The sequence below is a fragment of the Passer montanus genome, unplaced genomic scaffold, assembly GCF_014805655.1.
Source record: "Passer montanus isolate IOZ18808 unplaced genomic scaffold, ASM1480565v1 scaffold8, whole genome shotgun sequence".
Taxonomy (NCBI): domain Eukaryota; kingdom Metazoa; phylum Chordata; class Aves; order Passeriformes; family Passeridae; genus Passer; species Passer montanus.
This window is the reverse complement of record NW_024373256.1, coordinates 9,904,144-9,931,371: the sequence shown is the minus strand read 5'-3', so window position 1 is coordinate 9,931,371 and position 27,228 is coordinate 9,904,144. Positions and strand designations below refer to the sequence as shown.

At 37.4% G+C, this 27,228-nt stretch overlaps 1 protein-coding gene across 3 annotated transcripts; it reads right to left on the bottom strand.

The window, feature by feature from the left end:
• Window positions 1–890: 890 nt before the first annotated feature.
• Window positions 891–27,091, bottom strand: ZC3H7A (zinc finger CCCH-type containing 7A). 3 transcript variants are annotated; one of them, XM_039732264.1, is made up of 23 exons: window positions 26,395–27,091; window positions 21,146–21,249; window positions 19,942–19,981; window positions 18,983–19,180; window positions 18,285–18,443; window positions 16,588–16,668; window positions 16,460–16,501; window positions 15,683–15,710; window positions 14,885–15,165; window positions 12,996–13,203; window positions 11,969–12,033; window positions 11,074–11,266; window positions 9,273–9,434; window positions 8,449–8,645; window positions 8,112–8,209; window positions 6,920–7,101; window positions 6,308–6,384; window positions 5,615–5,748; window positions 5,114–5,219; window positions 4,554–4,662; window positions 3,589–3,722; window positions 3,091–3,254; window positions 891–1,810 (listed from the first exon to the last, which is right to left on the bottom strand). In XM_039732264.1, exons 2-23 carry the CDS (start codon window positions 21,211–21,213, stop codon window positions 1,621–1,623), a joined length of 2,916 nt encoding a protein of 971 aa, XP_039588198.1. In that variant the 5' UTR covers window positions 21,214–21,249; window positions 26,395–27,091; the 3' UTR covers window positions 891–1,620. The 3 variants fall into 3 exon arrangements, 2 of the variants coding, with proteins under 2 accessions (XP_039588198.1, XP_039588197.1); XM_039732263.1 differs by lacking the exon at window positions 26,395–27,091 and having other exon boundaries at window positions 21,146–23,784; XR_005630206.1 differs by lacking the exon at window positions 26,395–27,091 and having other exon boundaries at window positions 1,491–1,810; window positions 3,589–3,738; window positions 21,146–23,790.
• Window positions 27,092–27,228: the final 137 nt, after the last annotated feature.

Sequence of the window (27,228 nt, the reverse complement as noted above, 5' to 3'; positions counted from 1 at the left end):
TCACTTTATTACAAATAATGTAAAAAATCAGCACTGCAGCAGGTGGCATTTCAAGCACCAAGCTCCTGTCCTCCAGCGTCCTGCAGCCCAGCCTGGGGGGAGCAGTCACACAGCAAGAGCCCCAAGCTAAGGCTGAAGCACACATGAGGTGTTGGTTTCAAATTAGTTGTGCTTTTGTGAAGTGAAAGGTACACAGCATCCATGTCATGTGTGGGTTATCACTGAACTTTGGTTCAACACTTTTTACATATCCAATGCATGCCCAATGACTACATTTGAACTACAGAGGTCATCGTTAAAGCTCTTGTAATTATGTAAGATCAGCGGGAACAGAAAAAAGTACCAGGGGGAGTGGGGGAGGAGGAGGGAGGGAAGAAGAAACCTAGTTTTAGTTATTTTAAATGAACGGCTGAAAGAAACTTAGTTGGGGAAAAAAAAAAAGAAATTATCAAACACAAAGAAAGCAGAAAGCAGCATCTACAGAGAAGCCAAAACAAAACACAACAGAAGCTCCAGTGACTGGAAAGCCCAAAGGCTCAGCAGTCACCTCAGCCCGTAACTTGTTTTCCATTTCCTGTGCTGCAGGAAAGGCAATGGGAAGCACCATCCACCGTGCAGCTGAGGCAGTGGTTCATGTCCATGTCCAAGGCTGAAAAGGTGTCCCAGCACCACGTAGCTCCAAACTGCTTGCCTATACCACAACTTACTGGCTATTTCTGTTACTTCAGTGATGCCATGAGCTAATGACAATACAGAACTGCAAACGAGCCACTAGCGACACAAATACCAACTCAGTGAATGTTTAGTTACAGGTGCTCAAGCTTTTGCTAACTGGCAAATCATTGTTTTTACAAAATCTCTATCCTGAGAGGCTACATGCAGAAAACAGCTTTGTGTAAAGTTCTCTTTATTACAGGCAACATTAGTCCATACAATAATACACAATACTGACATACAAGTGTAATCTTTCAAAATCATCATTTAAACAGCAAAGACCAAGAAACAGAATTTTAACTACTTCATTTTCAAAAATTAATACTTTTTTCCTCTCAAGATCCTTTTTCAGTAAATTATATTGAAACATACAAATAGAGAAAAAATACCCATTCAACATATATTGTAGTTAAATGGTTATTTTGTTTAAAATCTTTAATAAGAAAATCATTTTTAGCAACCTACATATAGATAAGTAGCAAACTTTGTTTTAAACAAATCCTCTCCATTAAAAGATCTGAAGAATTTCATCCATCATTTTCTTAGCCACTAACACTCTCTTTTGCAATACCTTGATACCTGAAAGTTTTTCAACTGAAGGTCTGAGACTAGGGGGCTTCCTAGATATTATAACCACTCTTCCCCCCTTCTATTTCCTAACTTTCTGTCCAACAGGAGGTGAGTAAGCACATAATACTTCAGATTTTTTTAATCACCACTCTGTTTCATGAGAGCATAGACAGGTCTGCTCCATCCCCCTAAATCTACCATACTTTGCTGCTCAGGAGGAACAATGTATGCCAATAAAAGCAGAAAACCTGCAGCTTTTCTGTCACATGCTTTTGATTATTGTCAAATTTTCTGGTTTATGCTTCCAGCTGATAACATATATGTGTCATCTCAGTATTAGTTTAAATCTTTAAACAAAAAACTATATTTTCCAAAGTCATTATCACTGGGAGCAATCAAGTGGTCTTTTCTTGCTTTGCTGAGTTTCATTCTTAAAACTTGTCTTCGTTCTTCCCACTCACGGAGTTCAGCATTTCCATGGGCAAATTTACAGTTGTTTCCTTCAGTGCAAGTACCAGCCATATATCTGTTAAGACAGATTTTGAACAGTGTTTTCATAGAATTACCATGATCACTACTGTGTCTATATTTTCTTCAGGTCGTTTTTCAAATAAACTGCATAGTAAGGACAAAAATAAAATTGGAAGAGTATATACTTTTAAAAGTTAGATGGCACTAACTCTGTTTAGCATTTGGTTGTATTTTTGTTTCCCAGCTGACAAATATATACAGAGGACAACAGATGGCTCTTTTCTTTCTATTCTTCATGTTCCTACTTAGACTGAGACACTTAATGCTTGAAACCAACAAGTTCATCATGTTAATGAATATCTTACCATTTAACTCACTAAGCTAAAGAACGACTGTTGTTTTAAAAATCCAACTAATTAATTAGTTGGATAAACTAAAATTAGTTTGTTAACTAAATTTGAGATTAGAATACATAGAACACCTTAACATACCAGTCTGTATTCACTTTATACTGCATATCCAAGGTCTGTTATGTTCAAAGCAAATACATTTAGAATGCTACTTAAAAATCTAGTAAAGGGACATGTAAGTTTCCATGCAAAGACTGCAAATGAAAAATAACTTGCTTTCTCTGCTATGCAGTTTCTTAAGATCTCCAATACACTCAAAATCTCCAACTGAAAATGGAGTAACAAAGTACCAGCAAATTGAACCTTAAACTCCAGAATGCTCAAATCCAAAGCTTTTAGCTTTCCAAAAGGATTCCAACAGTGGAAGGAATTTTCAACATATTTACAAAAAAAAAAAAAATCTAATGAAGTCAGGTAGTAACAGGCTGCACTTAAGAATTAAAGGGAGCAGCAAAACGTACAATCAGTTCTGGGAAAAACCAACAGATCTTGAAAGTCCTTTTCCACCCGTTCATAAATAATTTCTAGTAACAAATACTCAATTTTAACAAATTTGGTTTGATGCTAACATGATTTCTACTTGCCTTAAGCTCCAATATCACTGTCCAGCTAGGTATTGTTCTTGGGCTCTAATTAATAAGCAGATGCCTAAGGAAACTTGTAATAATACCAACAATATTCACACAGCTGCAATGAACTTGCTACCATTCATTAACATCACACAGTTAATTTGGTTCCAAAATTAGGCACCTTGTCACTCCCTGAGTTCTAACATGTTAAAATAGTTAATTATTTAATTTCTTGTTGAAAGATGTATGCAAATCAAGAAATACTAGAAACTTTGTCAGAACTATATAACTGCCTTAATTATTTAAACTATGAACTTCCATTTTTCAACATTTTTGCCATCTTACAAAAGACATACCTATCACAAATGCTAAAATATCCAGTTGGAAAGCGATACTGCCAGCAGTTCTGATCATCCTCAGTGTGGAAAACCTTCTCCTTATGCTTTTCAGAAGATATGTGACCCTGCCATTGCTTCTCACTATTACAGTTCTTCCCACACATCCAGCAATGAAAATCCACCTGTTTTAACAAGGAATTTGAAAACAAAACATTGCAAATTCAATGCTGTAAGGACAGAACTTTTCCTAATACATTTTGAATGTTTTCTTTATGTTGGCCAGTAGGATATTCTTTAACTAAACAGACACAATTATTTAAACAAGCACCTAAAGTTTATGATGTCCCCTGGCTTTAGAATAACTGAGGTACAGTGTCAATTACATTTAGTACAGTCATCTGTGGTCTAAGGAAGCACCAAGAAAATAAGGGAAACAACCTAAGTTACTGACTGGGAAAAAAAAAGCCCAACAAACCCCCATATTCTTGGATTTGGATTATACCCATGATTACTTACTGTAACTTCAGCATAGTCAGTTGGCATATGAATTTGCTTCCCATTTTCTCTGTTTGCCTGAGCAGCTGTATCATCTCCTTTTTCTGGTTTTTGAGTTTTTAGCCATATGTCATACAACTGCTCCAAGTCTTGAACTAATGAGAGCAGAAGCTAAAATAAGTAATTAGCAATTAAGGCAAGAGTTTGAGAACACTAGATAAACTACTGAGTTTGTGAGCATAATTCAGTCCCCACCTAGTCTAAGAAGAAAAAGGAAGGAAACAGATGTTGACAGTTACACAGAGATTAAGAGCCAGGGGAAGAGGCATCTCTGGCTACTCACCAAACGCCTCTTGAGGGGACAGAAAGAGATTACAGGTTTCTGAATGGGCACCCAAAGTACAGATAGCAACTCTGCTTCTGCATATCAATTCTGAATTTCAACAAACTAATCTCGTGTGCTACAGCTTTTGGTAAATTTAGTTTGCTTTCTTGCAGACCATGATCTGATCATTTATGTCATTTATTACTTCTGATTTTTGATGTTTTCTCCCTAGTAACACTGATGGGATAGTGAAGTCAGCCACAAAAAGTGAATGGTGATTCCCAGTAAATACACTGGGGAGGATTGTTCTGCAAATAGTTTCCCCCATATGTAATTCCATCAATCCATGTGTGTGCACATGGCAATACAAACACCAACTAATACTGCTGCAAGGATCAATATATCTAAGACACCTAAAAAAAACCAACACAAACTATTGTTAGAAAACCCATCAAGCAGTGAATACACAATACAGCTACTTTTATTTAATACTATTTTTGAATGCCTGGTCTTGGTTTATTTAAATTCAAAGACAAGGGCACCTGGAAAGTTTACTACAAGAGATAATTAAAGAAATTGGATTAAAAAGTAATTGAAGTACAAAAAAGAAAAAGCAGAACAGTTGGATTTACAACATGTTAAGATTTACTCTTCTACTTACTGCTGTTCTCCTTCATATAGGTCCACATCTCTCTCTCCTCAGGACTGTGAGCAAATGAGCAGTTTCCATCATACTGACATTTCTTGCCTGAAGCAATATGATTGCACAACTGGAACATGAATTTAAAGAAATCCTTAAGAATATAAAGCAGAATGGATGCTAGTAGAATTCTTAGTATTTTTTTCAGTCTTGGATAGTGTTTCCCGTCCAAGTCAAACATTTATATAATGTGAAAAATAAAAATGTTTATTTTACAAAAAAACTCATTTGTAGTTAAAAAAGAGAACTGCTGAAAGTAAGTGCCTCCCACCACACTACCAGACCCCAGATAGGTATAAATTATTTCAGAAATATTTACTTCCACTGACAAGTAAGGACTTCAGTAGTAACATAAGATCAGTGCTTTCCTAAGGCTGAACATTGTAAAAACACTGTGAACGTTTTCCTACAAACTCCCACGGGAATTTCTACAGAACTGATGAAACCAGCCCAATTACTAGTATTTTCCAGTGACTAGTACCTATTTCCTTAACCAAAATGTTAGTTTCAGGTTAACATACATCAAACTGCAGAGGCACTTGTTTCTTTGCAGGCAGAGGACGAATGGTCATCCACTTCTTACGTTCATTAGACATTACCAGCACCACACGGCGATCTTTGCTCCATCTGGAAACCACAAGCATTCAATGAAAGAAAATACTATTAAAAAAAAAACAACACAACTTCTGCACAAAAGCAGAACCAGGGAAGCTCAGACAGTTTGTTTTTAAAGCTTTCATCATATATTTAAGGTTTCTTAAAGTTCTATAGAAACTTGACCAAAACCCTTAATACAAAAAAAACCTCCAAAACCAAACCACAAACATTTTGGTAGCCATCAAAGTGTTCTCAGTACCAATTATTGGCATACCACAAAGAGATAACTCTGTTCTACTTCAATATGTTTGGGTTTGTTTGCTTTTAATTCCTGTATGACTCTTTCCTAAGAAGCAACAGCTTCCCAAAAGAGGTTCTAAATGGCTGACAAAACAGTGGAATTTTCACTGTTTGATCTTACTTACGGGTGTCTTGCCTTTGCACTACAGTATTTTTTGTTTCTGTCTGGCTCGCTAACTTGACCATTTCTCCAGCACTGCCCACAAACAAACTTCATCTTCAAATTAAGTGATCCATATTTCATTTGGTTCCCAAGAATCTTAAGCAAAAAAAAAAAATAACAACAACAATAAAAGGAATTTTTTATCTGCAAAGAAATCCATACATAGTTATTAATTACGCCCTACAGCAGAGATTTCAACACATGTTGGGAAGCAGGTATTACACTGCATGCCTTCTAACAGCTCAGCTTGTCATTTCAAACTAGACATTTCTAAACAAATTCATTTTTTTATTGAACTTATTTCTGATTTAGGTACATGTGCCCTGAAGTTGTGATAATGTGTACAGACTGAACACATAAAAGCGCTACATATTGAAAAGATAATTAATTGCCCTAGAGCAGCTGACTTTGAACTTATAGTTACATTTTATGTTCCACCTGGGACAGAACAAGGAAAGCAAAAAAGGAGTTGCACAGCAGCAGAGCAGGCATTTTAGTCTAAGTGAGCAAGGTGAAGAAAGCCTATATTGAAAGAAATTATTTGGAAAAAATTTAAAAAGTAATTTCTAAAATAAGCTACATTACATACACACATTAAAAAAAGTATTATTACCACAGTCACTGCAAAATTAGTTGAATGGAAAAATGAAAATACCTGTGATCCATGTGCACTAGCTTCCATGTTCTGCCAGTACTTCTTTGATTCTTGAACTATAGTATCATGTGAAATACCTGTAAAGGAAGGGAAGCAATCTTTGAGTACTTATGACTCTTGCAGCCTTACAGACAGGCTCAGAGTGGAATGCAACTGAAGCCCCAAAGCTTTGATCCATTTTTCTTTTTGTGTATTGTGTAAGTATTCACACACATGTGATATACATGATATACATTTACATCACAGATATGATGTGATATCCATACACACACACAAATGCATACACACAAACACTTAAGAACATTGTAAGGCATCCAAAACAGAAACGTTGGCTGTATCATTCCAATGGAAAGCATACAAGGTTTTTAAATTAGAGATTGCTCACATAAGGTTAAGGGGCATCTTTCAGTATTTGAATGTACTAGAGCTCTAATGCCAATGTAATCATAAAACCTACACTGTATGTCCCTCTCCAAAATCCAAGCTGAGAGGCACCAGGCTGCTCCTGCTTGCTTCCTGCACTGATTCCAAGCTGCTGATTTCAGACGGAGTCAACAAAAGGAGGGAGTGACAATACAATGAAGAGTAAAGTGAACATTTTACTAAACATACCCGATTCCTTTTGCATTATCCAGACTTTAAGCTCTACCAGACTGTGAGCATAAAAGCATTTATCCTCCCGCAAGCAGCCATAGTGCACCTCATGTCTGCACAGGTCCAGCTGACACCGAGCTTGGAAAGGGCGGATCTTGGAATACTTCACCATCGTCTCTCGCAAAATGTGGACAAGGCACCTGTTTAGAAAATAGTCAGTTTTAGACATTCTTTAAAATAACCATCCTTTACTACAGCTTATTCAAATATCCTTTAAACACTTCTTACTTGAAATCAGAAAGTCAGGAAAGTTCCCAGAAAGAGGCCACATCTAAGCATTGTTTTGAGGCTGAGTAAACACACTAAACTGCACTGAACAGTACTCTTGGGAATCCAGAGTCCCTCTTCTGCAAAGCATTATTGAATTCAATCCAGATGGATCACTGGTTTCCAAGAAGGAAAGCAGATCATGCCTACTTTCAAGTATATATCCAGATCTAATTAGTAACCCACGTACTACAAAGCAATATTTATAGAGCACCAATTAAGGAAGAGGTGATGCAGAACAGTAACAGCCTAGCTCTTGCAGCAGCAGCACTTCCTCAATACAGGGCATTGCAATTCAAAGAAAGCAATTCCAATGCTCCCATTTACTTTTAGATCATACAAGGACAAAAGGTTCTTTGTTCTCCAAAACTTATTTTCTACTGTTACAACCATAACAACTTTTTAAACTTTCCAAGAACAATTAAAGACACTCCTCTCACTTTTTTATCAACTGAGTTAATAAGGACTATGGTCTATTTTATAGACTGTAATTAAGGTAAACCCGAGTTAAAACTACAGCAAAATAAGCAAAACATCAAAGAAAGAGCAACTTTGGAATTCCTGTTTTAATTTAATATTACCCATCTATTTACAGCAATACAGCTCACCAGGTGGATAAGCTATTAACAACCGGACACCAAATCCCGTAAGATTCAAAGTTGAGGGTAGACACCACTAATTTTGAGTGATTGATAAAGAAATAGCTCACTTTAATTTGGTTACATTTGTCAAACCTTGCTCTTTAAGTCTGTCTCGCCTGCCCTGCCAAAGCGTAACAGTCAGCAGGAAGAGAAGTTGACCAACAGATAAGAAATTAAAGTCAGTATTAAAAACTGCCCTTGCTTTTAAATTGCAACTTATAGAGATGGTATTTCAAACATACTTGTTATCTTCAAAGTCATGCATAGCAGGGTGAGAACAAGAAGATGAGTTATCCTTGTTCCTTTTGCTTATTATTCTGGGCTTGTGATCAAAACATTTCTGGAACAGAAAAACAAGTAATTTTACTTGTCTAAAAGTATATATTTTAGACAATTAAAAATATACCTTACCCTAAAGATTTTAACAGATACTTCATTTAGTCTCTAATCTAAAGGCAGCTAGATAATTACTGAAATCTGTTTCAAAAGTTACAAAATAGTCGTGTGTAAACCAAAGCATTTCTTTCCACATAATTATCTATTACCATTTTTATTGTGTTACGAGAAATAAAGCAGCACCTCACAAAGGAACATAAATAATCCGTGGTATTCTTGAAGAAGTTGGGACACAGTCAAGTTGATCTTCCCAGGTCCCCCAAAAAGAGCTTCTCGACTGAAGGCGCCCTTGCGCTCCAGCGTCCACACATCGATCTCCTCCTGGCAGTAGGCAAACGTGCAGTGCCCTGGGTACCTGCACTCCTCCTCAGCAGCCACATCTCAAAGGACAGCAGCAAACAGGGCATGGCTTTTACACAACTTTTCTTGGAAATTCATCTTAAAACTTCCACTCTATCAGTTTCAAATACTTTTAATAAATAAGTTACAGAGATCTGTTTTAATTCTGTCACTTAAATAAAACAGAAGGAAAACCTTATGCTGAATGACTTGGTGAAAACTCCTCCAAACAGCAAACAATTAATGCACACCTCTATCAACTATCCTGCACTAATCTACGGCAACGATGCCAAGAACCCAGAACACCCCCTGCTCAAATAAAGCTGCCCATTAACCCACGTCATCTTGCTTACATCCTAATTAGAGGTTCACATTGCAAAAGTCTAACAAAAATGCTTCTTTATTGCTGTGTTTAACAGTAATCATCCAATACTCAAAAGCAAAATTATTCCTGATGGAGAACAGTACAGAAGTACACTGCCTGTTCTCTAAATAATCATATTAGTGGTCAAGATATGGCTCTCCTTACAGCCTTTGAAATTATAAACAACCCAAAATTAACTTCTCCACCTCCCAAAAGCATAAAAAAAATTCCTTCTATACTTCACTATAGAAAAGTTAAATTGCATTACTTTCAGCATTACCAGGTTCCCCTCTGTAACACCTACCTTTACATATATGATATGGTCCCACATACTGGGTCTTTGTTGGTCTTGGACGTATTTTTTTCCATGATTTATCTTCAGAGTTTTTTATTCTGCCAATTAAAATATCCTTCTTACATTTATGTTCTAAATTGGGATGATAAGCATAATCCAATAATTTAGGACCTGAAACAATCACAGAAAATTGCTTGTATTGGCATAAATTGCATCAAACATGAACATGTCCATACACATATTGGCACAGAAGCCCAAAAGCAAAGTACACAAATATTGTACAAAATTCCTACTTGCACCAGCAGCTCTGAAGAATCAAAAGTCATTAACCACCACACTGCGTAAAATAGAAAACTCAAATACTTACAAAAGGCAGTCTCAGCAAGAAAAAACCCACAAGCTATATTTGGGGAGGGTTGCTGTGTTACAACCTTAAGGTTTCTCGGGGTCAGCAAATTGCTGCATTTTTTCATATTACAAAGTATCAATTCCAGTAACACTAGTTTAATATGTAAATTGCTTATGTATAGTAAGTCAATGCAGGTGAATTCCAGTGATCAGTAAATGGCTCTCTTAACCTTCAACATTTATTTTATTAGGAGAGGTACTAAGCTCAGAGACAAAACACACTTGGTAGAAAGTTCACACGTGCCAAAAAGATAAATGCCAATCCCAGAACCTTGTGATTTTGGAAACAAAAATATGCCTAGCTTCAAACTCTGTCTTTAGGATGGCACTAAATGAAGACATCAGGAAGAGCATCTGAAGACGAGCAAAGTTCAGTGAATTTTGCTATTCATGAGACTGAAAAACAAGAGTATGACCCAGTTTTCTCTGGACAAGAAGATGATGGAACAGTGTCATTTCAAAAGGCAGTAAAAGCAGGAGACACTTAAAGGCTTTAACAGAGATGGAAAGAAACAGAGGAAGTAGATGCATTGACACAAAAAGTGAAGCTAGGAACATGCTAAGTACTCTCACCAATATGTTATAGCTCCAGCTTTAGCAAAACATGTTCTGTGGTTTTTCAAATTTCCCTTTGTGGATTTTTCTAGTAAAAATAATTTAAAACTAGTACAGAAGTTCTTAAGGGTACAATAGTCATCCCCTAAAGGTCTCAATACAATTGTTTATTAGTATACTGATATCAATGATACCTGTAACTTCAAACACAATGCTTATTTTTAAGATTAGTTTTAATAGAAGCTATTGCTTTAGAATATGACTCTGTTTAATAGCAACAGCTCAGGCCTAAAAGATTAGTTATATTAATGACCAATACTGGTTAAGCTCCTTTAAGTCAATACAGTGGAGTTAATTATTACTAAGGTTTGGAAGCCTCACGATTATGATTTAGAATTAGTTTGAAAGAACAAGAAAACAGATGGGATGTGAAGGTTACCAGGTACTTTGAACTGCAGTTCAATTCCCCATGGCCAATCAGAGAGAGTATTGCAAGTTTTATTTAGTCTTGAGCAAAGGTGTCATTCTTCACAGTACCCTGGGGTTTGGGAGGAAAGCGGATACAGAATGTGAATGACCTTACACACAGGGAAAGAGTGTGGTCATTTGTGCTGGGTTTAGAAATCAAGAAATCTATTAGGACAAGAAACAAAGACAGCAGGAAAGAAGATAAAACAGTGGCTGAAATATTTCACCAATCATAAGATCGTGCTATATCTGCAAAGAACAAGTCAGGATTAACAGGGTTTAGAAGCCAACAGTGTTAAATTATCAACATGAATATTTTAAAGGTATCCTCTTTAATTTAAAAAAACAATCAACCCCATCAACTGAAATAGCTCCTTACCTTTTTTGACAAAACATAACTGGCAGGCCTGTCTTAGCTCATGTGTGCCTTCCAGTGGGTTCCTTCCCACCAGTGCTGGAGATACAGGTATATTAGCAGTTGTACTGCTAAAAACATTGGAAAAGTCATTTCTAGTTTGGCCTGCAATTCCCATGTAATTTTCGGACCCGAACAGACTACTAGGACCATTTATCTGTTGAAAGAAAGTGTATTTTAGTTGATACACAGAATTTATTTATCTACAATTAAAATTTAACCTACTGAGATTTTTCTTCATAGCCATAATATGAACTTCAAACACATGTCTGAGAAGGGACATGGAGATTTCACAAAGGCCACATACACAGCACAAACTAAGTATAAAACAAGAGTCACTCAGGTACAGGCAGAACAGCAGCCTTTGTGAGGATAATTATTACTCCCTCCTGGCTCCTGAGGATTCAACCCTTCCTGCCACCCTTCCCCACAATCAGCGCCAGCAGCGCGACTGAAAATGCACAGCACGACTGCAATACAGAGAGCACAGATCCTCAGGCACACAGTGGCATCTGCTCTGCTCCTGTACTGGGACTGTTCTTCAGGATGCCTAGTGTTTGCTACTCAGATCATAAGGGATTTTATATTAGTTATTTTACAATTCAACAGCATTTTACAGCAAGTTCCTCAAAATGGAATAATGGTTGTGATATCAGTCAAAATCTCATACATAAAAGAACCTCCATAGATTTTTTTCTTTGTTACCATTGCTGTAAATCCCCAAGCCAGAACCCACTTTTAATGGTAGAAGTGCTATTTTTCTGAAAAGAAACTTCAGCTGTAAAAATGCAGATCTGTGTAAAGCCTCCAAGGTGATAACCTTTGAACTGGTGTGAACAAAAACATGAAAGATACGTACAAACAATGGGGAATTATTGCTGTTAAGTGTTGGTGTTCCATCTCTAGAAGCTGAACTTGAGATGTCTAAAAGAATAAAAACATATTTCGATTAAATGAGTTCCCAAGAACACCCCATGCAAAAAATAATTTATCATTCCTGAGAAATATCAGAGGTTTGGTTTTTTGGACAAGCACCAATGTTTTTTTGTTTGCTACAGTAAGGTTTTTTTTAAATTATGTAAAAGCCCCTTGTAAACATCTGGGCTGAAAAGTTATTAGGCAATCATCTTCAAAATATACACCTGGTTACCATCAGCAGTACTGGCAGACACTGAAGGCAGATTCACAGGCAGATACTGAAGCAACATGAAAATACTTGTTCAGTACAAAAAGGGGAGCAATATCTGACTATGAAAAAATGAGTTGATGAAAGAGGGGTAAGAGGATTCTTCAACTTTTTATTTCATTTTGTAAATCTGGCTTTGTTCCGAAGACAGCATAGTCCTGTAACACTGATAATTTAAGACAAAATGTTCTCTATTTTATCTTTTGTAGTTTGTTACTTGTATCTTGTTAGTTCACATACCTGATTTCACTACATAATTAGTCTGTGCAGTTTGAATCCAAGCATGTAATACTGGTACCTTTTCAGAGTACACAGTAACATTACCCTTTTAGAATTCTGTTTATTGCCAAATCATGACAAATGGTTTAAGCTGTAAGAGCAAGATTGTTTAAAAAAGAAAGTTTGAGGGAATAGTATTTCTTCTTTAACCTTATTCACCTGAAACAAATTTACGTAATGGATATAGAAAAACCACACAGAGGGAGCTTGAAGCATGCTTATGCAGAGCCCAAGGTAACAAATACTTTATTTATTAATTCTTATATACAACCAACACTCAAAAACTATTAGCACAGCTCAAATGTTATGTGTTAAATATTACTAATAGTTGTGAAAACTGATTTGTTAAAAAGGAAAACCACTTGGCTCGTGCACAACTCTCATCACCATAAAAGGTTACATATTAAGACTAATTTCTTACCTCTTTTTGGGTCACTGATTGAAAAAGTGCTTAATGGTGAACAGAAGTTTTCCAGAGATGAAGCCAAAGGCTGTGAAAAGATTTCTGAAAGAGAAGCTGAAGGAACAAATCCTGCGGTAACTGGCAGTGTCCCCAATAAAGAGGCAGAAAAAGGTACACTAGGAGCTACACTCCCTGCAGGAATGGGTCCTCTGGCTCCTGTAGTTTGCTGTAAAAAAAAAGAATTAAAAAAGAATGTTCAGACCAAGCAAGAAAGGCCTCAGGAACAAAATCTGCCACAGTATTTCTTTTAGTCAAGTTTCTGCAAAGTTTTTGTAAACCTACTGAAAAACATTAATGACAGGTACACCACAGAGCTGCAGTAAGCAAGCCCTGAACAATGCCCCAGGTGCAAGGCAATATCCACTGATCAAACACTTTAAAGGCTGTTACCAGACACTCAGTCAGTAAGAGATCTGGATTTTTTTATCCATCAGATTATGGCTGAATTTCCAAATTATGGTAAAAAATAGACACCACGGAAGAGTGGGAAGAGTCAGATATCAACAGGATTTGTTTCTAAATAAGGAGACTGTAATTCAATTTTGCTGTTGCACAGCAAAAGAGGTATAGGTTGGCTTTGAGGTAAGTCCTCAGATCCAATCAAATGACAACACGTTCTGCAAAGGCCAGGTCACATTCCATCCTCCCATGAAAAGTAACATATCCTCTGTACACTTCTGTTAAGGACATACCAAGTGGGGGAGTTTCCCCTCCCTTCCTGCCATCCCAAGGAGCTCCCTCCTTGTCTGGGTGTTGAGTGAGCAGGTCTGCACAGAGTCTGCCCAGTTAGACACTCCATGTTCCCCCAGTTATCAGTCTGCAATTCACTCAGTTCTACACTCCATGAGACTGCAGTCTCTCTTGGAAGACAGCATTTCCTCCTGGCTTTTATTATGGTAAACATCCTAGGATCTCTTAAAAATAAATACTTTCTCTATTTCTGACACATTTTTATAAAGCACAAAGTGCATAAAATAGAAAATAAGAAATTCAAGCATTTTTTATTTAAAGTTTTGCAACTGTAAATCAGAGAGTTGATTGAGGAATTAAAATCACAACTGCAGAACTGAATGTGCCACAGCCTCATTTAACACTGCAATACAAATGCAATACAAAATAAATACTCCAAATGACTGTCAGGGCCAGAGCAGGGAGTCAGTAACCTTGGTAATAGGTTCAGACATCTCTGCTCATCAATCAGAGCTCTCAGTTTGACTAAAAACTGCAGAACTCTGGAGGCTTCACAGTCTGCCCTAGGTCTGGCATAATGATGTAAATAGGAACAACACTTCATAGAATTACATTTCTCCAATATCTCTTCTAAAAATACAAAAAGTCAGACTCCCAATGGTCTATTTCTGTTCAGCCAGGTGGTGGATCTGGACAAAGTTTTGATTGCAGAGACACCAGTGAGCATCCTGGATGGCCACAGCCCAAGTACCACTCTGCTGCAAAGCTTTTTGCTTATGTTTAACTATAGTTTCTACACCTAGAGGGTGAGCATTTCAACCCACTGTTCATGTTTTCTAAGAGGGTTTATTTGCACAGAAAACCTCCCAAAAAGCCACACTAGCCCAGACTTCAAATGTCCAATTCACTTTTCACAGTACATCCTCTGAAATTGGTAGTAGCATAACAGTATTTCTGAAGCAGGAGTAGCCCTGCCATCTTCACAGCCACATTTACAAGAATCTGAAAAAAAAAAATCAACCTGACTATGCCCAAAGACAGCTCAATGTAACTAGGAAAGGTAATACAAACATCACCACTAGCACACCTGATAAAAATATGAGATCCCACTCATAAAGAGAGTCTTCCAAGAAAGAAAACAGACAAAAAAGTCTTACCATTACACTTTCATCTGGATCAGGCACAGAATCAAGTAACTCATCAAGTTCTTCTCCAATAATTATATCTCCATCTCCACAATCTAAACATGCTTCTGGCATAGAGAAAGAAACATTCCCTCCATTTGCCAACACGGCAGAAGGCAAAGGAACCTTTTCCATCTGAAGAGGCATAACAGTAGGTAAAGGTGGTACAGGTACTGGTGACACTTTAGACACTTCAGAAACAAAGTTTGATGAAGAAGCAGCAGAAACCATCTCTTGTTTCTGGTCAGATAAATCTGAAATAGGTAAGATGGGAATGACTGGAACCTTTGTTCAAAGATGCCAGAAACTCCTGCATTGCTTTTACCCTGACAACGTGGAGGGTGAGAGAGCGAAGAAATGCAAAGAATGTTTAAGCAAAACCACATCAAATGTTTTCAGCTTCCATCAGCTGCCAAATTATGTGCATCTTTATCTCAATGTTTATTTATTACTCAAGCTAAAACAGACGGAAAAAGTTACAGACCTGATACTTTATTAAAGCTTTGGCATATTCTCCCCTCCCTATTTTTTGAAGCTGAAGAGGACATGGAGACAATCACTACAGGAGCAGTTACAATCATATCAGGTTGAGGAGGCCAAAGCAAAATCTGCTCAGCTACCTAAATATGCAGTTTTAGAGATAAACAGATCAGACTTTTACCCCAGTACTTTCAAATGACCAGATGAATTTTCATCCAGATTTTCCTAATGCAATGGAATATGTATGGCACATCTAGCTCCCTAGCATTAGTAATGTAACACAAGACTCACCTAACTCAATATCTTCTACAGAAGAATTCTGTAAATGAGAAAAAAATACCTCTCAGCCACAAGAGCCATTAAAATTTTTCAAATACATATTTACAGATAAGGAATATAAGCCCTCTCAAATTTAGGTTTTATAAAATCTCAAATTTACAAAGTCTAATGTGTAAAGGTCAAAATTTGCAACCAACCAACCAAAGTGAGAGTGATACTCAGGGAACAAAAGAGTCTAAGTGGTATCTTAAATTAACTGTTCCTAAATTTCCTCATCACTTTACACCTAAACTGTCTATATTCATGTGAAAGAAGTCTGTAAGATAAAGATGAACTCCTCTTCACTACTGCTATTCAGACACATTACAAAGAGCAAGATAAATGCAAGTTCAGCTGCTAATGAAGATCAAATTTGGACAAATGCATGTAAGTAAAAGGGATTTTATCCCAGCACCCTTAATTTTGAAAATTGTCAACTAAATAAAATTAAAAATAAATCCATTAACTTCGCTCTTGCCTCAGGACATGAAAAAAATACATATGCATTGCATTGGATTTAATCTTTTAGATAACATTTATTCAACAACGATAACTTGAATAATAATCTTATGTCCTAGTCTGCCATACGTGTCCAGCAAAACTGAACACAACAGAACGCCAAAGTCCCAAATAACAGCCTCTAATATAAAATGTCAATTGCGCTCCTGTCCCTTTATCATCATGAAATTATGAAACAATTATTCCCTGTAGTTTACAGTCAGCTTGCACTTGGAACACGTAAAACCTTACCTGAGTTGATACATCACTAGAAACTGAATTTGACGAGGGTGGCTACAAAGAAAAGACACTTTCATTAAATACAAATTTGACATCAAAAGAGGGAAACCTTAACATAAAATGTTAAAGTAAAATCTTACCTTTGCTCTAACATATGCTTTCCTTATTTTTAACCCTAGTTTTTGAGCTAGTTCTTGAGTAAGCTTAATCACACTTTCATCCTAAAAAACATAAATAAAATTTCATAATTTACATGTACTATCATCAAGCAAAGACATTTGTTTATATCTCAGTCTGTATTCTGCAAGATCCCTACATGCAGGATGTCTGAAAATGCAGCTTTATTCTTTCACAAACACAGGACTGAAATCTGTATCTGAAAATACAGCTACCCTCAAGCAAAAACTATGGTGACAGAAAATGGACAGTATCCACTTTCCCCTTTTATTTGGATTTAAAATAATATAAGACTTTCCAAAGCCAGAGAAATTCAAAGAAGTGTTTTATTGTTTTCTTTTCTTTTCTTTTCTTTTGTTTTTTGGGGTGTTTTTTGTGGGTGGGCATTTTTTGTTTGTTTTTTTGAGGAAGGCATTTGTTCTTTAAGGGGATGGGGGTTTGTTTTGTTGTTTTGCTTTCACACAAATTGAGTGCCATATTCCTGATTAGCATATGAGCTAGTACATGACATTGATGAATATGTAATGAGCACTCTGTATTTTGGGAGGCATTGCATCATACTACTAGAATTAAAAATGTCATTGTATTTCCCTCAGTCCTACAGTTATAACTACCTATTTAAAATATTTTAAGATTTAGTATTCAGATCACATCCTACAGCTAGAAAAAGCTATTTATAAAACTTACATAAAGGCTTATTAACCTTAAGCAAAAACATTCAGATCCGGAGGTGCAAAGTGAGGATCCAAAGTCCAAAGTTTCATAATCAGATGAACTGTTTATGTCTTTGGAAACACAACTGAAACCTTCTGTCTATCAAGAGGCAAACCTATGCCCAACACTTTGTCTAGTGTCTCACTGTAGTTTTGATGCAGCAAGTCAGTATTTTATCCTGTGATCAGTCTACTTTGAGCAAAGCATGTAAAGATTCCATCAGCATGAGGAATCAAATCAGGAATGCATTTCTGAAGTGAAATCTCTCAATCATCCTCACTCACAGTATTTTAGTTTGCATTGTGAAGTGTCCCAGAGAACTAAAGTGGGTTTGGATGTAACTAAAACCCTGCAGGAATGCACTTGATGCACTCCAGCTCCTAAAAAACCCAAACAAATAAAAAAACCCAACCCAACTACACAAACGATCATGGAAAGCAGATCCTCAGGACCAGCATTTCAGGGTACAGATCATCTCCTACACCACACAGTGCCTGCTAACACATACAGAGCCCAAGATTCAGGGTGCACTGCAAGTGATTCACAGTGAGAACAATGCACTGCAGCAATGTTACTAAACACTTGGAAAGCTAAAATGCAGTTATCAAAAGAATAAATGTACATTATAATTATGGTGGGGTTCTCTTCACATCATAGAGAATTTTAAACAATTAATTCAATGCTTCTAGTGCTTATTGCAAACATTCATGGCACTTCAACCCTGCTGCATTTCTTCTGCTGAAAGTTAACACAAGAAACTGAGTTTGGGGACTATAATCTCTGCCCTCAGTCTGCACTTCCACAAGAAAAAAATAATGCTTAGAGGAATAAAAAATATTTTCTAGCAAAAATTAAAAAACCCCAAACCAAAAGAAATAACCTTGGTCTTGAAATAAGTGTATGTTTCAAAACTTTAAAAATAATTACCAATACACAATTTACCCACCTGTGGCACAGCAAGAGAACATTTTGCTACAGCATCATAAGCCTTCTTATAGCTTCCCAGTTCATTCAAAGCTTTTGCTTTACGATAGAGAGCTCTGAAATTGTTTTCATTCAATCTTAATGCTACCTCACAGTCCTCTAGAACTTTTTCATGCAAACCCTAGGAGGAGAAAAAAAAACAACAAAACCACTAATGAGAACTATTATCATGGAAATAGTGAATTGAACTGCACTGGACAAAGATATGGAAACACTACCAAACAGTCACCAAGGCCACTGCACAGGGCATGTGTAAGTTTTGCTAAGTCACCAAATTAGGCAACTAAAAACAAGCAGTGCCATCATTACGTAAAATGCAGTATCAGTCACAAGGAAAATGCAGCTCTTTCACAAGAGCCATCTTGTTCCACAGAGAAAGCAAAAGCAGCCAACTCAGTGCAGTCAGCAGTGTAAATGGATAAAAATACAATTCCATCAAATTCCAAGACCAGTATGACTCTTTTATGTCAATTCTAGTATTATTAACTAAAATACCTCCATTATACATGTAAAAAGCTTTTCAAGAACATGCCAAAGAGATTATTTGAAACATGTCAATCTTCAAACTGCAATCAAGAGCTTTTCACTCACTAGACTTTGTGTCTTCATACCCTGTTTGCATCCTGATCTGGAGAAATCCTAGTTTAAACAGAAGCTTACCATATTTGAAAAACACGCAATCCTGTTCACATGTAGCTTCTCTAAAACATCATCAGAAACATGGATTTCTTCTGAATTTGCATAATCAGCTATGTTTATAGCTTCTGTATAATGACTCAGTGATCCTCTCCAATCACCTTCTCGATATACATCATTTCCTTCATGAAAAAGATTTCTAACAAGATCTCGTATAAATAACTGCAACAAAGAAAAGGAAGATTCATCAATAGCAGTTGCTTGTTTATCTTCCATATTACCAAGAAAAATTTTAAATAGAAAATGTGTACTTGTAACTCCACAGAATCAGAGTGAAATGTAAAACTTTTGTCTACATTAGTGTTTTTCTTCCGACATTTTTCTTCCAACATTTTTCCAAGACAATCTCCTATATATATATATATGTTCCATATACTCTTTCAGCAAGCAGCAGCCATAGCAACTGACAAAGCAGGAGAACACAAAAGCTGCTTTGTAAAAAGGGTATTTTTGCCAAAATGTGAATGGCAGCATTTTTATCTAATATGTTCTTCAATCCAATGAAATCACCTACACTGGAAAAAGAACTAAAAAGACAAGTCTGAAAATACAAGCTGAAATTATGCAAAATCATAAGATATGCAGAAATAAAATACGTTCTGAAGGTTTCTGTGACTGAAGTCCTGTTATTTTACTTTTTCTGTGCTACTCTGAGCTTTACTCAGAATAACACATTGTTTTTTTCCATTAATGCCCCAGCAGAGAAATACTTCATCTCAACTGCTGTATGAGTAAATTCAGGACACCCAAATATCTGAATACCTGTATCATAATGTTAGTAGTTGTCCAGTTCCAATTTTGAGACTTTTAAAATTACCATTCATATCACATCATCACCTAAATGATGATTAAAACCAAGATTAACTATAACAATATAGGTCCATTTAAAAACTCTTCTGGAAATTAAAAAACCGTTTCATTACCTCATATTGTTCTTGCGTCCCTGGATAGGGCAAAGTGGATCTAGAAAAAAAATTACAAGCTTCACTTATTATACATATTGCTTAAAAGACAATCACACTGAGGAATGCTGGTTCTTAGTAAAAGCAGCCTTGCTTCTGCAACAGGCAAATCTCTGAATATTGCCCACAGCCTGCACTGAACAAGGAAAAGTGCTGTAGATGAGTTTTGATCAAAAAACTGAGTTTTCTTATTACTAATGGCTTACTTTCTTTTGAAGTTACATGGTCAATCTGACTTTGCTGTTCAAAATGTATTGAGATTTTGAATGCTTTGAGAATTTTAGACACACTGTTCTTTGAAAGTAATTTCCATCCTCTCCTCTCCTGTGCAGAGCCATGTTATAGATGAGGAGAACTGCAGTCTTCCAGTAAATACTATAAAATGACAAATTATCTATCAAAAACCCACATTAATTTTAATGAAGTCATACCAATGACACAATGGGAATTTTAAGAGTCCTTTTGTATGACATACAACATACAACAGAAAGGAGGCCTTTACGTCTACATTTTCAGGAAGAAAAGCAGTAATCCTTTCCTTCTGCATACAGGTTAACTGAGATTCTGTTTTAAACAGTTTTTAAATGGTCAGGGTTTTGTGGGGAGGAAGTTTTGTTGGGTTTTTTTGTTGGCTGGTTGATTTTTGTTTGTTTTTGTTTTCTAAGAATGCCATATATGAGCAGTGAACAAGTATGAAATTTCAAAATTATTTTAAGACAGCCAGGATCTTAAAAAAAAATTGGCATTGACCCAAATGAAAGTTAAATACTCCGATGATTTCTCAATAGCTTAAATTTTAGCTCCAGTAAGTTAAAACATTTAGACAGTCATGAGCAAACCCATTCCTTTCAGTAGCAACCTAGTTTTAGGAGTAGTTATTCTTAAGGTGGATTATCAGGCTACCAACATTTCCTACCCACCAAAAAAGATTAAATGCTATTTTTTCTTCAAATCAGGAAAGGAATAACCTGTCACCTTCAATCTGCTCTGTTTAGGAACAAAGAGAAGTGCTGTCTTTTCTTTAAAGCTGCTCCCTGTTTAACATGTTAGTGCTAGCAAATATTCTAAGGAAAAACACAAAAGGCCTTTCCCAGAGCCATCCATCTCATAGAAATATCTATAACATGTAAATAAAAATACAAGAATAAAAACCACAAAATCATACTCTATAAACTGGAGTCCTTTCTTAATGTCCTGTTGTCTAGTGCTTCTCTCTTCCGAGACATTGGACATGTTATCCTGAACATCCACTTTTCGGATATGCCACTCCTCAAAAAGGAACAAAGATAAATGGCTGTTATAATGTGCTTCAGTGTGCATTTGGCCCAGAAGGATCCACTCTCACATCAACACTGAGTCCATTGTACAAAGATGATTCTGCACCAAGCTTCAGAGACCCCTGCAGGAACTCCTGACACAGCTGAAGCACCCAGAGCAGCAGAGGGAGAAGCCCCAGGGCACAACCAGCATCCCCCCACCAGTGCCCAGTTACACAATATTGCTACAGAGAACCTTTCTTCCAGTTTCTAATTGATCTTTGGTTTCCACTCACTTCATGCAGAGGATGCAGAGTCCTGGCAGTGTAACTGCACCAAGCCACAAGCCCATCTTGTCAGGGATTACTGCTAAACTGAGCTGCAGTTCCACTGTCCCCTTGTAAGAGCTTTACACTTTTATTTGCTTGCTGAAGTGGAAATAAACTCAAGATCCTGGTACATTTATTAATAAAAACCAAACTGATAAGAAAGGCTATCATAAAGTCTAGTTCTACAGCATCTCATCATCCCCCAGCACTAAGGTGAAATTAGAAGCAAACACTGCTGCTTTATCAATATCTAGGGCTCAGCCAAGAAAACCCTGGACACTGTACCAGTAGCAAAGACTACCTACTTCGCTTGAAAAAACTGAATTACTTCAAGGTAATTCCACATTTCAATTAAATTTGTTTCAATAATTGATTTTTTTTTCAATTTGTGTCTTTAATTGACTGGATTTACAAATGCTCAAGTTAAACAAGCTAAAATGATCTGCATAACCTTCAAAAAAGGCTATTTGAAGTATGCTGTCACAATTGTACATTGTTATGCCCAACTGTGATGTAAGAATACAATTTATTTTTCCAAAAAGCTACCAGTAGGACAAAGTTTTAGTCTGAAAATACTCAAGTTCAGAAAAAGGCTTTTAGCTAGAGGAACTGTGTATGCTTTGTGAGGAAAATAACTTTTATGTAGGAATTTACAGTTAAAAAAAACCTGAACTACATGCAGTACAATTATGTTAGTCTGAAACAAAGTTAAAAAAAAGCCAGTATTTTGTGCCAGGTTGCCATTTCACATCAGTGGCAGAAGAATGACAACAAAGTAAAATGAAAAACACACTAAACCCTCCCAGCAAGCTCCACAAAATCCCAACTGAGGACAGAAACATGCTGCAGAAGATACCCTACTTTCTCTGAATTATTTGGAATAAGGAAACAATTAAAGAATCTTCAGCAATAATAATCGTAACAGTAATAATCTTCTCAAAGCCCCTTGAACAAATTTATTAAGTCTAGACTACTTCAAGTCATTACAAGTTATTCCTATTGTAATGCATTCCTAAAATGAGCATAAAAATAAGCAATTTTCTTAAGGTCATTAAACAAATTATTGGAAGCACTCCAAGGTCCCCATTTCACCTCACTTCCCACTGTGACCTCAGAAAGGGCAAGCTTTATAAAAAACATGAAACCAAAACTCAGTCTTTAGATAAATATCATGGACAGCTCTGGTAGTTCACTAACAGGAACTTCTCAGCTACTGCTTGCTTGGGTGTATAAACAGCCCTCAGCAAACTGCTTTCCAGAGAGGAATTAACTGTTTCTCATGATATTTTATGCACCACATTTTCTTCCATAAGTTAATAATATATACTATGCTTTTGCTATATGATAAAAGTTTTTAATAAATATCAGTGCACCCACGGAGAAATCAAAATATAAATGCCTAAAGGACATTTTATTGGGCATCTGAATGGTTTTTATTTATCACTCATGGATTAGGTTTTAGAATTCAAACAAAGTCTTGTAAGAATAAGAAATTATCACACTAACCAAAGAAAGCAGGAATAGTAGCACATGTTTTCCCTCAGAAGTAAGCTTTGAAAAACACATTTTAGTCCTGTGAATTAACAGCTGACAATGTAATACCTTGCAACACACAAGTATTGCATATGCCACAATCTGGGCAAAATTAAAATCAGCTTCACTAATTTTAAGAAATCCCAGTATTCCATCTCAACTTGCAATGACATGAGAAAAGCCCAACAAAGTGACACCTGCATTTATTTATTACCTCTAAGAGAACATTAAAAAATGATATATTGAACTTGAGGATGTGCAGATCCCATTTCTCCTCAAGAATAAAGTTAATGGAAATGTTACAAACTGGCATCGCATACATAAGAATAGCTAGCAAATGATGAACATATGTGAGTGCTGAAATTTATTATTCGAAGCAGCTTTCTAATTTTTTCCTACTCATTTGCATCCACAAGATATTCAGGCAAAAATTACCTTTTCTTTGACAGTCAAATTGCCCCAATATTTGATAATTTTGTAGAGGATTTAAAATTGTTCCAGATAGCACCTTTAATAGTAATTTTTCCACCCAAATTTTCCTTATATCCTCTGAAGCAACCAGAACATGGTTAAGACTCAGTTACATACAAGGCAAATAACAATCATGTCTTGCCTTTTAACGTCATCCATCCACTTTCCAAGATGAAACCCCTGCCTGTGTAGCAACTCCCCTTTTGCAGGGAAAAAAATTAAAGACAAATAAACTTATGTACATACATATATTCAAACAGTCTAAATGTTGCTTTGTTGCTTGAAAAATTACAAGAAAAGCAAAGCCTGAACTTTTGTTTTACTCTTTGCGCAATTCACTGAGAGAAACAACCTAAAAGAAAGAAAAAATAGTATGAGAGCTGAAAAAAAAGCAGACTAATGTATCACTAATTAACATCACAGGCAGAACTAATTGTTGCATTAAATGCAGTATTTCTATGACTGCTGCTATGAGAGAATTGAGCTATACAAGCTCAATTTAGTACATGTAGTAAAGAAAACAAAAAGCTGCCTAGACATTTTAAAGAACAATTCATCCTGTTTTATCTTCATCACAGGCTTTAACTCACGCTGTTTCTCAGAAGCAGAAAGGACTCTGCCAGGAAGCAGTGACACCTTTTGTGACCATGGTCCACCCATACAAACAGGAGGCACGAAGGACAACAGGTCTGTGCAGCGCAGGCAGGCAGGAACACCTGCACTTCTCTTGCTCCACTTCTCCCTTTCACAAAGCCACCTATGGCTCTCACTGGCTATCGGCCTTCCTTCCAGCACAGGGCAAGACAGATTTTTTTCTTTTCTCTATCTTAGCACTTCTAAGGCATTCAAGATACACTTCAAAGGACATTTCCATTATCTAGCATATACCAAGTGTCATATTCAGGCACGAGGGTGTTGAGTACAATTGCTAAACTACCTTTGCAAAGCAAATCTCTGGAACACAAGTGAATTAATTCATACAGAAGGCAGAAATTGAGTTTTTCTGTAGAGAGAATATAGGCCTTGGCTATTGTAAAAAGGAAGGTTCCGCTGTGTAAAACTATAGACAATTGAGCCTTTCAATTTCTAAACTGCAAAAAACTGCACAACCAGAGAGCAACTATGTACAGTTTGCCATGCACACAATTCAGTCCCACAGGACATGGAACTGGGAAGGGAACTGGGACTGATCCTTTCCCCTCTTGCACAGAGTTTAGCACATTGCTTCTTCAGAGATGAATGGAGAATGCTGTGAAAATGCATAACATCATTTGGGGACAGAACTACTCCCTCTGGGAATTACCAACCTTCAGCTGACCAAATAATTCTGTTATTGTTTGTTATAGATATTTATGGCTCTGGCTATTATAAATGCTTCAATTAAGCATTCTCTGCACCTTCAGGCCTAAATGCTGAAAACAACTGGAAGTCAGTGATCCTTGCTCCACTTCTCTCTCCAAAGAACTAAAACTTACAAAGCAAGGATAGTGTATAGATGTGTTCTTTTAAATTACAGGAGCACATTCTCCTGCCATGTATCACCATGTTCACTATTAACACATTTACAGAAATCTCAAATTTCTATACAGTACAAAGCACATTGAAAATTTTCTCATTACTGCAGCTGACAGATCTCTACCAGCCTGAGTGGTTCAGCTGAATTAGCGAATAAAATCATGCCAAGTGAAGAGACCCTTTCTGTATCCTGGCATCAGCCTTCTCCCCCTCAATTCTGACAGAAATGATCCCATCATCTACACCATCATATGTCAAAACTTTGGTCAGAATCCATGAAACCAGAAGCCTGTGTTATAAAATAACACCAACAACAGTTTACCACTGTTTCTATATAGGAAAACTGTACTCCAGAGAAGAGAAGTTATACCCTAGAATAAAGGGAATACTGCAAAGAGAAGAGCGAGACTGAAACAGAACAGCAGGAGTGAAGACATGACTAAGAGGCAGGCAATATAAATCCCTCTCACCTACTAGAAGCAAAAGCCTGTCTCTGCTGCTACCTCCTGCACCACTAACAGCAGCAACAAGCACAATACATCCAGGCATTCAGATCCAAAAGCTACAGACGTGCAATTCCCACCCCAGGGGCACAGGAAAGCAGAACTCTGCCCCTACAGAGCCAAGTGAGAAGTGGGACACACACCCAAATCGGTTCCTCAAGAGATGCCACCCCCACAAACACCTCCACTACCCCAGCCCAGCCAAGGATCCAGCTGGACATCGAGCACGAGCCATCCCAGAATAAGCCTTGTCAGAAAGCAGACTTGTCAGAGCCCTTTTAGTGCCCATCCCAGTCATATGACAGATTAAAAGCATAATTACAGATAATAAAGTACTGTGCAAACTAAAGCATGCCTTACAGAGATTGTAAACTGCTCATCAGACTTGGACTGGCATCAAAATAAGGAAGGGAAAATAGAAACCTTAATAAAAAATCTGTACAAAATGAATGCGTTCCTCAGACAGCAAAAGCACAAAAGAGTTTATGTTCATGTTTACGCATCACTGAGCTGTTATATGAGACATTTGAAATATGCAAGATGCTGGGGGAGACACAGGAAACACATTACACAACATCCATTTCAATAGTCCCAGGTTAACTTCTCTGCTTAATCTAGTACTTCTGGCCACAATCACAGAAGTCTGCTATGTCAGCTCAAAAAACCACCTAACACAGACATAACACGGTTCCACCTTTTACTTCTAAAAAGTGAACTTGACTGGAGTCAAAAAGAAATATCTGAATAAAAGAAAACAGAACATACAGCAGTAATTTAAGACCTATTAATTTCCCACTCTTTACTTACCTTCGGTATTTAGCTGCATCTCCTCCCACTTCTTCCCTATCCACAAAATAATAAGACAGTTTTCAAGATTTATTTTCTATTTTCACGGCTTTGCTACATTTCTTTAAAATCCATGTAAGAAACAGGAGAGAACAAATACGCTTTGTGAAGTCATTTCACTTCCCTAGGAGATTAAGAAGCAGGGCTGGAGGACTTCGGTTTACAGTTCTCTCAGATACTTCAGTAAAGAACTGATCCAAAAACCTAACCGCAGGAAGACCACCTTACCAATAAATCCAGATTTATCAACAGGCTTTAAACCAAGATAAACTTTGATACTCGATTTTGGTCACTACAATCGACAATATTCGCGTTTCGTCGCTGGTTTTGGTTGTGGGGTTGGTTTGGGGTTTCTTTCCCACTTCCCGTAAGGCAGTTCTGACTTTCCGTAAGGAAACACTGCCAGCGCTGCCGCCGGGCTGTCCGGGCTCCCCGGGGGCAGGGCGCAGGCAGCTCCCCGGGGCCGGAGGCTCGGCGGAGCTCCGGGCGCACCTGCCAGCGCGGGCAGCCCCGGAACTGCGCCGGGGGACGCGGGCAGAGCGCGGGCCCGGCCCGGCACTGTCAGCGCTCCCGGGGGTTGCTGCAGCCACGGCGCAACAGGAGAGCTCCCGAGCCGCCGGGGCTGTGCTGCCCGGCGCGCCCGCCCGCCGCCTTTGTTCGCGCCGAGCGGCTCCGCGCCCCCTGCTGCCCGGAGGCCGCGGGCACAGCCCGGGGGCGGCCCGAGCCGAGCGCGAGCGGCGCGGGCTGCCGATTGGCTCGCCGCGATTGTTTTGGGAACCGCTACTTCTGATTGGG

Bases quoted from the DNA above. Each gene is read 5' to 3' on its own strand.
- ZC3H7A (XM_039732263.1), bottom strand. From the start codon at position 21,300: ATGCACACTGAAGCACATTATAACAGCCATTTATCTTTGTTCCTTTTT. The intron at 8,646-9,272 runs GTAGGTGTTACA...CTGTCCTTTGAG, and splicing joins ACCATATCATATATGTAAAG to ATGTGGCTGCTGAGGAGGAG. The intron at 5,220-5,614 runs GTAAGTAAGATC...TGTGGTTTCCAG, and splicing joins AGTGCAAAGGCAAGACACCC to ATGGAGCAAAGATCGCCGTG.